Source organism: Natrix helvetica (assembly GCF_964273705.1).
Source record: "Natrix helvetica genome assembly, chromosome: 7".
NCBI lineage: Eukaryota > Metazoa > Chordata > Lepidosauria > Squamata > Natricidae > Natrix > Natrix helvetica.
In genome coordinates this window covers 75,418,225-75,433,471 of record NC_138558.1, presented here as the reverse complement: position 1 = coordinate 75,433,471, position 15,247 = coordinate 75,418,225, and the positions used below count along the sequence as shown (strand labels likewise).

At 47.8% G+C, this 15,247-nt stretch overlaps 1 protein-coding gene across 2 annotated transcripts in view; it reads right to left on the bottom strand.

Annotated features, from left to right (window-relative positions):
- Positions 1-15,247, bottom strand: part of HTT (huntingtin) — a 105,732-nt gene that overhangs the window by 30,485 nt on the left and 60,000 nt on the right. For both annotated transcript variants that reach the window (XM_081958922.1, XM_081958923.1), the window contains 10 exons: positions 14,879-15,117; positions 13,679-13,821; positions 12,603-12,813; positions 11,503-11,638; positions 8,547-8,726; positions 7,314-7,490; positions 6,197-6,273; positions 4,036-4,174; positions 2,177-2,299; positions 498-708 (listed from right to left, as the gene is read on the bottom strand). In XM_081958922.1, coding sequence (XP_081815048.1) covers positions 498-708; positions 2,177-2,299; positions 4,036-4,174; positions 6,197-6,273; positions 7,314-7,490; positions 8,547-8,726; positions 11,503-11,638; positions 12,603-12,813; positions 13,679-13,821; positions 14,879-15,117 — 1,636 coding nt within the window. The remainder of the gene's footprint in view (positions 1-497; positions 709-2,176; positions 2,300-4,035; positions 4,175-6,196; positions 6,274-7,313; positions 7,491-8,546; positions 8,727-11,502; positions 11,639-12,602; positions 12,814-13,678; positions 13,822-14,878; positions 15,118-15,247) is intronic.

Genomic DNA, 15,247 nt, shown 5'->3' with positions numbered 1-15,247 from the left:
GCAAAAGAGCTCAGTTCAAATTGGATCTGAGAAGGAGGCTCAGCAGAAGGAGGCTCACTGAGGACTAGGGTCATAGGCTTTCCAAGCAGAGGGAAGACCTGCGGGAGTGCAAGGCCAGGTACCGGCACCTGGAGGCTCAGTGGGCTGAGATGGTCAGCCAGTTCCAGGCCATGATGCAGTCCCACTGGAACGAGGCCCTCCGGCTCTTCACAATCAGCGACGCTTCCCTCCAGCCTTCGCCCAAAGCCCCCTACCAGAAGTCTGAAGCAGACCCCGAGTCGGAATTTCTGCCCCCCTCCGACCCGCACAAAAAGACCCCGAAGGGGGAGACTCTCTGCAGCAACACAAGCGTTCATTGCACGTCTCCGTCCCAGGGGCCGTACTTTGAGGACCCCTGATTGAGTGCAATATAAAAAATGCAAACAGTTTTTCTGTAAACCACCAACATTTTCTCACAGACCCCCAGTTGGTGACCGCTGCTCTATCCCATATCTCACCGTAAATATTGCTCAGTTTGTTCCAGTACGGGGACGATCCCACCGGCTGCATCGGCTGGAAGACTTGATGGCTGGCGGGGAGCTTGTGCACCACTTCCGTCACCTGGTGCAGCGTGACCAGGCAGGCGGCTTCAAAAAGGCTCCTCAGCCCTCGGGAAAGTTCCTGCCCGCCGAGGCTCAAACACGGGGCGAGGAGGCTGACGTTGAAATCCTGAAGAGACCCAAGCAGCAGGGAGCACATTTGCACAACGTTTCTGACTTGAGCTACGCAATCGAAAAGGCTGATCATTTTCCAGGCTAAAGTGGGCCCACTAAATAAACGGGCAATTTCGCACCTTCCATTTAATGCTGGCTTTAATTTGTGCTGAGAGCCGTAGTTGTCCCGTCCCCCCACCCCGGGGCGGGTCAAATGATACTGGGTGGAGGGATATCGTAACATATTACAAAAATATTCAGAAGACAAAGGCACGAACGTATGAAAAACTTATCAAATAAAGGACATCTGAATTTAAATGAAATATGTAGAATTAGACAGAAAGTCCAGGGAAAGGAAAATCTGGCTGGTCCGATTTTGAAATAGTAGGAAATATTCATAAGCTCAGGTTTTATATTCGGGCAGGGGTTTGCTCCCCAAAGTTTGTTTCCAACTAGTTTCTGAACGTCACGTTACCACACTGGGTAACATCATCAGCAGGATTTTCTCCTAACAACGGGGACATTTCCTTGGCCCATTCCTTCTTTAGTTTCTTTGGGAGGCTGGGCGCATCCGGGGGGGGGGAAGGGGCGGATTGTTAACGCTTCCCTTTGGGGAAGGCTGTGAAGTGGCCTATAAGTGCTATTGGTATCCCTACCTGAGCCGCGGTGGCACAGTGGTTAGAGTGCAATACTGCAGGCTACTTCTGCTGACTGCCAGCAGTTCGATTCTTACTGGCTCAAGGTTGACTCAGCCTTCCATCCTTCCAAGGTGGGTAAAATGAAGACCCAGATTGTTGGGGGAAAGAGGCTGACTCTGTAAACCGCTTAGAAAGGGCTATAAAAAGCACCGTGAAGCGGTATATAAGTCTAAATGCTATTGCTAGTCCTTCTATCCTTCCTTCCTTCCATCCATCCATCCATCCATCATGGTGCAGGGGTTAGAAGACAGTATTGCATGCTGACTATGCCCACTTTCAGCAGTTCGATCCTGACCGGCTCAAGGTTGACTCAGCCTTCCATCCTTCCCAGGTCAATAAAACGAGGACCCAGATTGTTGGGTGCAAGAGGCTGACTCTGTAAACCATTTAGAGAGGGCTGTAAAGTGGTCTATAAGTCTAAGTGCTATTGCTAGTCCTTCCTTCCTTCCTTCCTTCCTTCCTTCCTTCCTTCCTTCCTTCCTTCCTTCCTTCCTTCCTTCCTTCCTTCCGTAATTAGAATGCAGTATTGCAGGCTAACTCTGCCCACTGTCAGCAGTTCGATTCTCAGTGGCTCAAGGTTGATTCAGCCTTCTGTCCTTCCGAGGTGGGTCAAATGAGGACCCAGACTGTTGGGGGGCAAGAGGCTGACTCTGTAAACCACTTAGAGAGGGCTGTAAAAACACCGTGAAGCGGCATATAAGTCAAAGGGCTATTGCTACTCCGACCGGTCTCTGTTACATAAAGGAGATTTTTCTTTTCTTTCCTGGGCCAACATGCCAATATTACCTGGTGCATCATGAAAGGAATCAGTTCTTGTTCAGGAAGCCGATTCATCAGTTCGGCACCTTCTGGAAGAGCGAATGCTGATTTTGTGTAGCACTGGGACCTCACGAGTGAACAGAACCAATCCTGGCAGGGAAACAAGAGAGAGTAGTAACTGGTTTTTGCCTGATAGCATCGTCTTTTAACGACCCTGTAATCCCTTGCATTGGAGTAGAGTCGGGGCAACTGAATGGAGCTGAGGATTTACTGGCCAGATGCCTTTCATGTCGCCAGTGCGGAGTTTTATTCAGCAGATGTATTCCCATTGTGCCCGGAGAGAGAAATATCTGCCCTCTACCTAGGATCGAACTCACAATCGATTTCAGTTGTAAGTCAAGGAGAAACTCTCCCGTTTTATACAGGTAGTCCTCGAGTTACAGCAATTCGTTTAGTGACCGTTCAAAGTTACAACGGTACTGGGAAAAAGTGACAGGATCATTTTTCACACAGTCACGTGATCAAAATTCAGGCACTTGGCAACTGGTTCACATTTATGATGGTGGAATTGGAGGGGACCTTGGAGGTTTTCTAGTCGAGCCCCCTAGGCAGGAAACCCTACACCATTTCAGACAAATGGTTGTCCAATTTCTTTTTAAAAACTCCCAGTGTTGAAGCATCCACAACTTCTGGAGGCAAGCTGTTCCAACTGATCAATTGTTCTCACTGCCAGGAAATTTCTCCTCAGTTCTAAGTTGCTTCTCTCCTTGATTAGTTTCCACCCATTGCTTCTTGTTCTACCCTCAGGTGCCTTGGAGAATAGTTTGACTCCTTCTTCTTTCTGGCAGCCCCTGAGATATTGGAACACTGCTATCATGTCTCCCCTAGTCCTTCTTTTCATTAAACTAGACATACCCAGTTCCTGCAATGGTTCTTCATGTTTTAGCCTCCAGTCCCTTCATCATTTTTGTTGCTCTTCTCTGGACTCTTTCCAGAGTCTCCACATCTTTTTTACATCGTGGTGAGCAAAGCTTGGTGCAATACTCCAAATGTGGTCTTACCACACATGCAACGTGTGTAACCGTTTGACAGTCCTTTGCTGCCTGAGCCAATCTTAGCGTGAACGCAAGGCTGCTAGCAGACAGAGAATCAAACTCAGCTGACTAACATATTTTTCAGAGTACAAGACGAACCCCCCCCCCCAAAAAAAGATGGAAAAAACCTGGGTGCGTCTTATACACTGAATTCAGCATTTTTGGCCTCCCGAAACCCTGCCCCCTTTGCAAAAATAGAGGTGCAGAGGGTTTGGGAGGCCTGCAAAGTGCTCCTTGGGGGTGTGGGGGGGAAACGAGTGAAAAATGGGCTGCTTTTTAGTCATTTGTGCTCCCCCCAGCTCCTAGGAGGATTCTACAAGCCTTCCAAAGCCTACACATGCCCTGGTTTGTTCGGTTTTTTTGCAAAAAAACCAGAACCGTTTTCATGAAAAACAGCCCATTTTTTGCTCGTTTTTGCCCCCCCCCCCAGCCCCCAGGAGCACTTTGCAGGCCTCTCAAACTCTCTGCATGCCCAATTTTTCGCGGAAAACGAGGCGTGCAGAGGGTTTGGGAGGCCTGCAGAGTGCAAAAACGTTTAATTCACCTCTTCAAAATCTTGGTGCGTCTTATAGTCCGAAAAATACGGTATATTTGGAGATTAGATTTGGATACTGAGCTGGCCTAAAGAGGCCGAACAGGTCGGGAGGTCTATGAGGAGAAAAACCAGATCTAGCTCTGGAGAGCCACGCCTGGAATCCGCTGCCTGAACATCACGCCTGCGTTATATTTCACACTTGTTGCAAACACACTTTAAAAGGGGAGCAGATGAATAGGAAAACAACTCAGCCTTACTTTGTCTGGAATTAAAGTTTCTAGAGCTGGATGTTTCCCCCCATCCAGGGGATGCGCCGTAACCAAAGGTGAGGGGCTAATGGTTTCCGGAGCCACCGTTAGACGAAACCGGTCCAAGAGTGAGTAGAGTCTTTGATGTCTTAAAAAGAAAAGTCATAAATCCATCAGATTAGATACTTTGAGAAAGTCAGAACTCACTCTTCTGGCGATACAGGAAGTCCTCGACTTACAACACGTCATTTAGCGACCGTTCAAAGTTACACTAGCAAAAGTGATATTAGGAGAATTTTTCATACTTAAGACCAGTGCAGTGGTGGGTTTCAGCCGGTACGGCCCGGGATGGCCGTACTGGTACTAGCTGGGAGCAGCGGCCACCGTGCCAGTACGGTGGCTGGTTTGGCTCACCCACCCGCCCGTGTTCCATACTATTTATAACGCGACTGGCCAACTGCACACGCGTGCACAGCGCCTGCGCGACCTCCGCCAAGCAGTTGGGTGTCGCACAGCAGTGGTATGTGCATGTGTGGGCAGTGCATGTGCCTGGCTATGACGACCAGCCCCGCGCGCCGCGTACCAGTTGCGACAGGATCGGGAATCCACCATTGATCCCCATAGCTATGATGGTTGCAGTGTCCCTAGTTCTTTTTTTTAAAAAAAAATTCTTTGTAGCAGGGGTGGGGAACTTTGACCCCCTTATGACTTGTGGACTTCAACTCCCAGAATTCCTCAGCCAGCCATTTTAATATGTGACACTCGGGTTCAAAGGCAGAAGTGGGGAACGATGGCCCCTTTTGTGACTTGTGGACTTCAAAAGCCCAGAATTCCCCAGCCCTGTTTTAGAGTCTTTAACCAACCTGTGACAATTGATACGGTGCAATTTTAAACAATTCCATTACAGGATTATTTTCACAGTCAATTCCTGATAGCCTTGATAGCCTACTAGATTGGATTTAGGAGAAATCGGTCTCATGGAGAAGTTCAAACTTACTCACTCAATTTAAATGTCCTCCACTACAGCTATATAGAAGGACACGGTGGCTCAGTGACTAAGACGCTGAGCTTGTTGATCAGAAAGGTTGGCAGTTCGACGGTTCAAATCCCTAGTGCCGCCTAAAGGAGTGAGCTCCTGTTACTTGTCCCAGCTTCTGCCAACCTAGCAGTTCAAAAGCACTTAAAAGTGCAAGTAGAAAAACAGGGACCACCTTTGGTGGGAGGGTAACAGCGTTCCATGCGCCTTCGGCATTTGGTCATGCCAGCCACATGACCACGGAGACATCATTTGCATTTTTGCGTGCTTTCAAACTGCTAGGTTGGCAGAAGCTAGGACAAGAAACGGGAGCTCACTTCGTTACGCGGCGCTAGGGATTCAAACCGCCAAACTGCCGATCCTTTCCTATCGACAAGCTCAGCGTCTTAGCCAATGAGCCACTGCGTCCTTACAACACCAATCCCCTAAAAGGATGCAAATGACCAGCTGTCTGAAAGGAATATAAATCCTTTCATTCCCCACCATCCAGTCAGAACTGAAGAAGCTTCTTGGATGAGAAGCGAAGCGTCTTCAAAAGAAAACACCAGAAAGTTCTGAAAAAAGCGCCTGTGGGAGAACCATGACCTGGATGATTTGAGAATCCCTACAGGGTCTCCCGACAATGAAACAGAAATGAGCAGCACCCACTAAAAGTCACTGACGACTAGCAGAGTAAAATCCGCAGGGATTCATTTTCGGGGAGAGGGGAACAAAAGCTCAGCAAATATTTGGCCACTTTCCATTGGGAAGTTTCCAAAAGATGCTCTAAGTAAATTATGAGCCTCGAGACAAAGTTCAAAAGAAATCCAGCCATTTATTAGGAGCAACATTTTGGCATTTTCTCCTGCTGCGGAGCCAAATCTGATTTCCGCTTAATGGCGTCTGAACTTTACCCCTGTGTCTCCCCTCCCCTCAGTCTGTGTCATAAATCACATCCACCAATGAGGTGCTGCTGCGGCAGGCTATTGAACTTGTGCACCTCACACGCCAGCTGCAGAAATATGAGATCTGACTCTGGCCAAAGGTAGGCATGGAATTCTCCTCCCTTTTCTATGTCAGCTTGATAATAGTCATGGAAATGCTTTACAAGTTGACATCCATATTCTGTAAAAAATAAAATCCATTAGGCGTCACCTGTCGGCTAATCCGGTGTTCTGCAGATATTCCTGAATTCGCTCCAGCTCTTCAACTGGCAACTGAGCCGTGCTGTTCTGCATCAAAAAAACAAACACACACAAAAAAACCCAGAAAAGACAACGTGTTCGCGTCAGTCTAGCGAATAAAAAGCTGAAGTTGCTATCAAGGGCCGTTAAAAAATAAACTTGACTCGAAAAGACAGAAATAAAACAACGCGGCTCGTTTGTGAGCTGAGTCTAGGTCCATGATGGCAAACCCATGGCATGTGGAGCCATTTCTGAGGGCCTTGTCAGCTCCAGTGTGCATGTGAACGCAAGGTCAGCTGATTTTCGCCCTTGATTTTCACCCGTTTTTCCTGAAACAGACATCCAGACCTCATGAAGCCTCCGGAGGGCAAAAAACCGCCCAACGCCCAAACCAGAAGTTTGGGGGCGGACTTTCGGTTTGCGCGTTGGGCTGTTTTTCGCCCTCCCCAGGCTTCAGGAGGCTTCCCTGAAGCCTGGGTAAGGAGAAAAACGGCCCAATGGGGCCCACCGGAAGTTCAGGAACTAACGTCTAGGTTGCCTGTTGGGCCATTTTCCTTCCTCCGGAGGGCAAAAAATGGCCCAACGCGCCTCCCAAAAGTCCAGAGGCTTCAGTGAGGCCTGTGCGCATGCACAGGGGGGTTGTACGTGCATGTGTGGGGAGGAGGGCATTGCATTATGGGTATGGGCACATGTCTGTGCGACACCCCCCCGCTCCCGGCACGCCTCGACAAAAAGGTTAGCCATCACTGATCTGGTTTCAGGGATGAATTTGTCCTAGGGAAGGTAGGGCTGGAAAGGAGCAAGCAGACCACCGAATCAACCCTCACCCTTCAACTCAGAAGCCGCATGTAAGGGAGCTGCTCGGGCTCTCCTAGAGGACCAACGGCAAGGGCTCTATGATAATTCGTCGTGGCCAACTCGCCACTGGACGAGTACAAATCCCGCCTCCCCTGGTCACCTGAGGTGGGTCAGGCTGAGAGATAAGGACTGACAGCCCAAAGCCTCCTCAGGGCTGTAGGGAGGCAGACTAAACCTCGGCCTTCCGCGTCGCCCGGCCCAGCACTCGCCCGGATGACGCCACAGTTTACCTGCATGGACGCCGCTAAAAGCATTTCGAGACGACGGCAAGCCAAGGTGTCCACCATGTGAGCCAGTACACGGAAGGGAGTGGAGAGAAGCTTGTCCACATACAACACCAGCACGGCCCCCGACTGGCTCAGATGGATCCCCTCCAAACACTGCAGGGTCTTCTTCACGGCTGTCGGCTGCACCGGGGAGAAAAACCTCCGTTAGAGTCTTTTTTGTTTTCTAGGCTCATCAAAGTATAAAAGCATCTCCTCAACTTAACTGGTTCCTTTTTTAAAAAAATAAGCTGAGCTTGTCGATCAGAACGATCGGCAGTTTGGTGGTTCGAATCAGTGGTGGGTTCCGGGCGGTGTTTCTCTTGGGCTCTTTTAAAGCTAGCGGGCCATTTGTGCACACGCGCACCGTACGGCTTCTGTGCGATGCTCTGGTTGCGACGGGATCCGGAACCCACCACTGGTTCGAAAGGTCGGCGGTTCAGCGGTTGATTCATCCAGCAAAAATAGTAAAGCTAATGTCTCATGATTTTCACGGAATAAAACTCATTTTGGGATGATATGGAAATAGGATTCTCAGTTGACAAATATACATAGAGATAAGAGCTTGTAGACTGGATCACGGGTGTCAAACTCATGGCATCACATTGCCGTCACATGACGTTTCATGACGTTTTCCCCATTTGCGGGGCTGGGGTGGGCATGGCCTGCGTGTGACACATCTGGCCCACGGGCCACCAGTTTGACACCCGTGGTCCAGTTCCTGTCATCTCAGATACACCGCTCAAAAACAAGAAACAAATGCTCTGGGTTGGGAAAAAAAAACTGAACTCAAAACTATGCTAGTGGATCAAGATAATCTCCATGGCTTCTCTTTGTGCAAAATAAGAACACCAAATCATGTTTATATTGTTGGACTGAAACTGGACAGTGTTGGGTTCAGCACTCCACCTGACTGTGGAGTAAGGGGGGGGGAGGCGGCGCTATGGACAAATAATTCTATCAGACTAATTTATTCCAAAGGGGGGTAGGGGGTTACACCTTTCTTATCGACAAGCTCAGCGTCTTAGCCACTGAGCCACCGTGTCCCACACTGCTTGGGTAGCCTCAATATTTGAAGGACGTCGTTACCCTTCAAGATAAAAAAACATCTGTATTTCTTTACCGCAGAAAACCTGAGGTGTCTCGGGGAGGACGAAAACCCTCGGAGAAATCTGGAGAAACCAAAGCAAAAGAACTTACGGAGGCGAAGTTCTCGCATCGTGACTGAATCGCCTGGATGAAGAGTCCGCTCGCTGCCGAGTTTCTGTGAATGGCGCTGATGAAATCCTGCACCGGAGGCTCGTGAGACAAGCTGATGAGTTCTTGGACGTGATTGACGGTCAGCCAGGTTAAGTGCTCAGAGTCGTGCAGGTTTTGGCACTGTGGGAAGAAATGGAACGGATTCACTCGAGCGGAAGGGGCAACGGGGCATCATGGAAAGTGTCCTCCAAAGCACCTGAAGCAGGCAGGACAAGAAGCAACGGATGGAAGCTGATCAAGGAGAGGAGCAGCCATATCTGATGGACCTGTCCATCGGCGAACAAAATATTGGTTAAAGATAAAAGGATGGTTAGAGGAGATGATAACAAACAAATAGACCTAAAACCACAATTATTCTTACTGGGCAAACTGTTGTGGCCCACCAGCAGAGCTGGCAGCAGATTCGGACAGTGAGGAGGTTGGGGAGGAAGATGGGCCAGTCCTGGAGACTGGGGAAGGCTCTGGTGAGGGCTCTGTGTCGGAGGCAGAGAGGGGGCCAGGGCCGTCTGACAGTTATCAGCTGCCTTCAGAGTCAGACATCAGTGAGGCAGAAGAACAGCTGGAGCCTGTTCCCAGTGTGTGCATGCGCAGAGTTGCCAGGTGAAGGGAAGACCTAAAGAACAGGGGTCGACTTGGGAGTAAGGCCCACAGGTGGACGGTGAGTGGCCCCTCCCAGAGGAAATAAAAGAGGAGCAAAAGGGGAGGGGAGTTTGCAGGAGACATTTTACTTCGCTTAATTGGTCAATTGGTCTTGCCAAGTTCTGCAGAGATCGGCCTGTCAGCTCTCCAAGCCAGAGAAGGTCTGTGACTGTAAATCCTCCCTGGAAAGACTTTGCTAGATGTGAAGGAGCAGAATTCACAGCAAATTAATAAAAATAACCTATATAATAAATATGACCTGGGTGACTGAGAATCTCCATAGACAACTCAACAACTCAACTCAACCTAGTTACCTGCGGGATCGCATCTTACCTCATACATCCCTGCGACCAATTCGCTCCCACAGGGAGGGACTCCTCCGGGTGCCGTCCACTAAGCAATGCCAACGGGCGGCGCCCAGGAGTAGAGCCTTCTCTGTGATGGGCCCAACCCTCTGGAATGACCTCCCCCCCGATATCAGAACCACCACCGACTTCCGCTCCTTCCGACAGAAACTCAAGACCCACCTGTTCCAATTAGCTGGCCTGGCCCATTTATAGTCCCATTTATACCTCCTGGCAAACATTTTATTCTGGGGTAGTTTTTTAGGGGTAGTTTTAATGTATCTCCAATTTTAATTTTAACTATTATTGTACAGTTCTCCTCCATCTATATGTATCTATATTTATGTATTTATATTGTGTTTTAATATGACTGTACACCGCCCCGAGTCCCTTCTGGGAGAGGGCGCGGTTTATAAATTAAATAAAAGTTAAAGTTAACTCAACTTTTCCCCCCATCCAGTAAGAGCTGAAAAAGATCCTTGGATGAGAAGTGAAGCGTCTTCAAAAGAAAAAACCAGAAAATCCAGTTGCCTCTTGAAAAAAAAAAAAAAGCACCTTTGGGACAACTATGACCTGGATGGCTGGCTGGGGAATTCTGGGAGTTGAAGTCCACAAGTCTTAAAGTTCCCAAGTTTGGACACCCCTGCCCTAGACCTTTGGGCTCACGGCTGCCATGCAGGCCCTTTGGGTTGCCTGTCACTTCCCAGGAGCAATTCATGATGCTGGGTGCTACGGTATTTAAAAACCCTTTATGAGAGGGCTGGAAACCTGAAAGTGCTAAAGATCAGCTTGGGCAGTTATTTGCACACACAAAAAGAAAACGCCAGGAGAGGAAAAAAAAATAGTCTGGAAGAAGAGTCACTAAAGCCAACAGCAAGAGTTTACAGTTGCAGGAATCGAGTATTCCTTTAATCGTAGTTTAATGGAAAGAAGGACCGGGGGTGACATGATAGCAATATTATAATAGAGGGGTTTCCATAAAGAAGAGGGGGAGGGAATTTATTCTGCAAAGCACCTGACAAGAAGCAACGGATGGAAATGAATCGAAGAGAGAAGCAAACTAAAAATAAGAAGGAATTTCCTAACAGGGAGAACAATTAACCAGAGGAACTGCCTTTAAGAGGAGATTGGACGTGTAAGAAAACAAGGAATTACTGGGTAAAAATACATAATTGGTTAGAAGTGATAACTGAGCAACATATTGAGTTTAAACCAGAAACACGCCTTTTAGGTATACTGTCAGAAAGTTATGACAAAGCAATCATATATTTAATGCTACGTATATTGACGGCAGCAAAGAATCATATATGCTAAATATTGGATAAATGCGAACACCCCATCAGATGACAATATAATTAGGAAAACCTGGGACTGTGCTGAAATGGATAGATTAACCTTAAAAATTAAAGATAAAGACGACTCGAAATATTATAGGACATGGAATAAAATTTATGAATGGATAGAGGTAGAAATGAGAGGGAAGTTGATGAATGTCAACCACTGTTAGTATGGAAAATAAAGATGCTATAGAATTATGGACATAATGCAGAAAAATTGTAAATAGGCTAATGTAAGTAGAAATTTAGTTAAAAGCTCATTTTCTTTTCTTTTTTCTTTTCCCATTGGCTGTATTATTATAATTGCTGTAAATATATTACTGTTATAGTTATTAGCTGGTGAAATATGTTAAGATTTGCTCTTGATTTTTCTTTGGCTTTGCTTTATTTGTAATTGAAATTTGTAATTCAGTAAAGAGAAAAAAAAAGGAGATTGGAGAGTCCTTTGTCTGAAATAGTATATGACTTCTGCCCGAGCAAGGGGTTGGACTAGAAGACCTCCGAGGCCCCTTCCGACTCTGCTATTTTGCATTGCATTCCGAAACGCGGGCCTCGTCTGCGATCCTCAGATCTTACCACGTAGTCGCAAAAAAGGATAAGGGATCCTTTCCGGACGATCTCGCGATTGCAGATGCTGAGCTTGGAGCCCCCACCGTCTTCTTCTTCTTCGTGGGGATCCTCACTGGGTTGAGAGCTGAGCAACTTCTGCCGCCTGGAAGAGAAGGAAAGTGGATTTTTTATTTTTAAAAAAAAAAAACCCACTACAAAATCCAGGAGTCAAGTTGCCAGGGAGAAATAAAGAAGAAACAAGTAGAAGAATCTCCCAGGATTAATGATTGGCTGGCCATCAGATTCCTCAGTTGTCCCGACTGGATATATAGCCGCTGTCAGGATTGCAAGCAAATTTTTCCTTTTGGATCTTTGGCTTGCCACGCTTTCTATTATTCTACTATGCATTTTTCTATGGTGGGAAAATGGGAGGGGGGATTGTATGGAGTTAGACGATAGGTAGCCATAACAACATTCTTTCTAGAAAGCCAAGGTCATCCTTTGTCTCTGCACCTGTGCACCTGACTGGAATTGGATGGGTGGAAGCTGCCAGCGTGGCAGTGGAAGATAGGACCATGGGATGGACTTGTGGGTGTGGGGGCAAGATCTTGAACTTTCAACTGGGTGGGGAAAACTGGGAAGTCTTCAGATTCAGGTTTTCCCAGATATGCCAACATGGCTCTCTTAATCAATTGGAACTTTGAGGAATCCTTTGCCTCGGACTCTGATTTACTTTTGGATGCTATTTGGAACCCTGACAGTCGAAGTGTCCCAAGGTCACGTGATCCCTTTTTGCGACCGTCTCACAAGCAAAGTCAATGGGGAAGCCCGATTCACTTTACAACTAACAGAGCCGCTGTATGAGTGAGATGGGCGGCGTGGAATTTTAATTAAATACATTGAATTAAAATATACATACATATATATCCGCCCCGGCAATCATCATCATCTCCTTTTAATGAGCCCATAATCCCTTGCGGGGTGGAGTCTGGGTAACTGAATGGAGCTATCAGAGTGTTTACTGGCCGGATGCCCTCCATGTTGCTAATGCAGAGTTTTGTTCAGCAGAGATATTCTCAGTGTGCCCAAAGAGAGAAAGGCCTGATGAGCTTAAAAAACAGACTTACTTGGGGGTCTGATGAACTTCGGACCACCAGGTGGAATTGGTGTAGTTAACCAGCAGCAAGATTTGACACCAGAGGAGGACCAGGGATGGGTGGGTGGCTATCATGGACTTGACGAGATCGTTTAATCTTTCGAGAGTGTAGAAATGAAGACCGTGCGGTCCACTCTCGGTAAAAAGCTTGGTAGCCGCAGCCGTGATTCTTCTGAACATCCCTGAAACACCGAAACAATGGAAAAATATCATCATCATCATCTATATATAAAAAAATGGCTGTCTGTTTGTGTATGTATGTTCTAGCATAACTCTGGAACGCCTCGAGCAATTTCAACCAAACTTGGTACACAGATGACTTACTCTCTGGAAACAAATACTGTGGGGGTAAGATACCCCTAAAACCCCTCGGGGTGAAGATACAGCCTGTTGTGCCTTAAAATGGCTTCTACTGTACTGCCGCAAAATGGCTTCTACTGTACAGCGTAGTGGAGCTGTCATGGTAACGGCTTCACAGTACTTCCACAAGGGGGCTCCCTCTGATAAGGGGGAAAATCCGACATTAGAAATTACGTTTGGTCCGGACATTTTCCCCCTATAAATAAATACCCAGACAACACCAGGATTACCGGCTAGTTATCAGTAAGGCCCAATTGATAGCTCGGGCTTTCCACTGAAATATTACATACAGGTAGTCCTCAAATTACAATGGCAAAAATCAAGTCCCAAATTTCAGTCGCTTGCAGAGACAGCTGTTAAGGGAGTTTTGCTCCGTTTTGCCACCTTTCTTGCCACAGTTGTTCAGTGAATCACTGCTAATGTTCAGTTAGCGACACGGTTATTAAGTGGATCCGGCTTCCCTGTGGACGTGGCTTGTCAGAAGGTCGCAAAATGGGATCGCGGGACCTCCAAAGCACACTGCAGCCGTCACAAATGTAAGTCCATTGCCAAGGGTCCGAATTTTGGTCAGAGCCTTCCTCAGACTCCAGGACTGGCCCAGGTTCCTCCCCAACCTCGTCACTGTCCGAATCTGCTGCTAGCTCTGCTGTCGGGCCACAACAAAAGGGATGAGAAGATGAGTCGTACCTGATTTGAAGGTATGAATTAAGCACATGAGAAGGGTGCCCAGTTCCTGGCAGTAGAAGGTGTGCTGCTGTTCGCTCATCTCCACGTTCAATTGCTTGCTGGCGATATCTTCCAGAAGGATCCCCACCAACTGGATTAGGAATCTAGAGAGGAATAAGAGACTTAGAGAGGCCGGGTGCGAAGCCCAGGAAAAAAAAGCAAGATTAAAACTTTGCAAAAAAGGAGAAAAGAAAAACACGATATGCAACAGCCAGCCCTGCGGTGACATCAATTCTTCTTGGCCTTCTTCAAGATTACATTGATGATGCAGCTAGTCCTCGACTTATGAAGGTTCACTTAGTGACTGTTCAAAGTGACGGCGGCACTGGGGAAAACAAGGGACTGAGGGCCGTTTTTCACACTTAGGGCCAGCGGTGAGATTCAGCCGGTTCGGACGGGTTTGGGCGAACTGGATGCTATTTTTGTATCTGGTTCGCCGAACCGGTATTTGGAAGGACTGGCTGGCCCTGCTCACCCTGCCCCTCCCAGGAGTCTCTACGCAGCCCATTAATCATGCCAGGTAAGAGTAGGACCCATGCGGAGGCTCCGGAAGGGCCTCCCAGAAATCTGGAAACGGGCCAGTTTCGGGCCTCTGGAAACTGGGAGGGCTGTTTTCGCCTGCCAGAAGGTTCGAGAAAAGCCTCTGCAGGGCGAAAATATGTCCCCACCCCACTCCCCGGCTATGGTGCAGGAGGCCGAGTAGGCCACACCAGGCAGAGAACCTGTTGCTGAAATGTTTCAATCCCATCCCTGCTTAGGGCCTTTGCACCCCCTCCTACGATCAGGTGATCCAAATTCAGACGCATGGCAACGGACTCATGTTTACAACGGACGCAGTGTCCCCGGGGGGGGAGTCAGGCGATCCCCTTTTGCGACGAGCAAAGTCAATGCAGAAACTGGATTCACTTAAAGACCGTGTGACTGATTGAACGACGGCAAAGATTCCCTTAACAGCGGTGGCAAGAAAAGTCGTAAAACGGGGCAAAATTGACTTTAAAAACGTCTCGCTTAGCCACAGGAATTTTGGCCTCGCCAATGGTCGTAGGTCGAGCGCTACCTGCATATATTTTCCTCAATTTCCTTTTATCTCTTTTTTTTAATGGTTTAAAAATAATAATAATAATAATAGCAGCATCTTTATTTTATTTTAACAACCGATACCTGGAAAACGTCTCTTCGGGCAGAAATTGATCTTGCTCATCCGTGGCGATTTCCTGAGTGGGAGGGGCTTTATTTTCCCCGTTTCGCAGCCGTTGAATGGTTTCACAAGAGATCAGGTAGGGGGAGAAGGAGAGCTCCTGAATGCGGGAGAGGACGATGTCTTCGGTGGACTGGGAGATCAAGACCCGCAGAATCGCCAGAATGCCAGAGACCCACAACTGAACGGTGCTCACGGAAGCCTATTGAAAAGGGAGAGGGTGAAGAGCACAAAATATTCATTATTTAAATTAGTCCTCCCTCCCTCCTTTCTCCCCTCTCTCTCCCTTCCCCTCTTTCCTTCCTTTTCCTTTCCCTTTCTACCCACCCCTC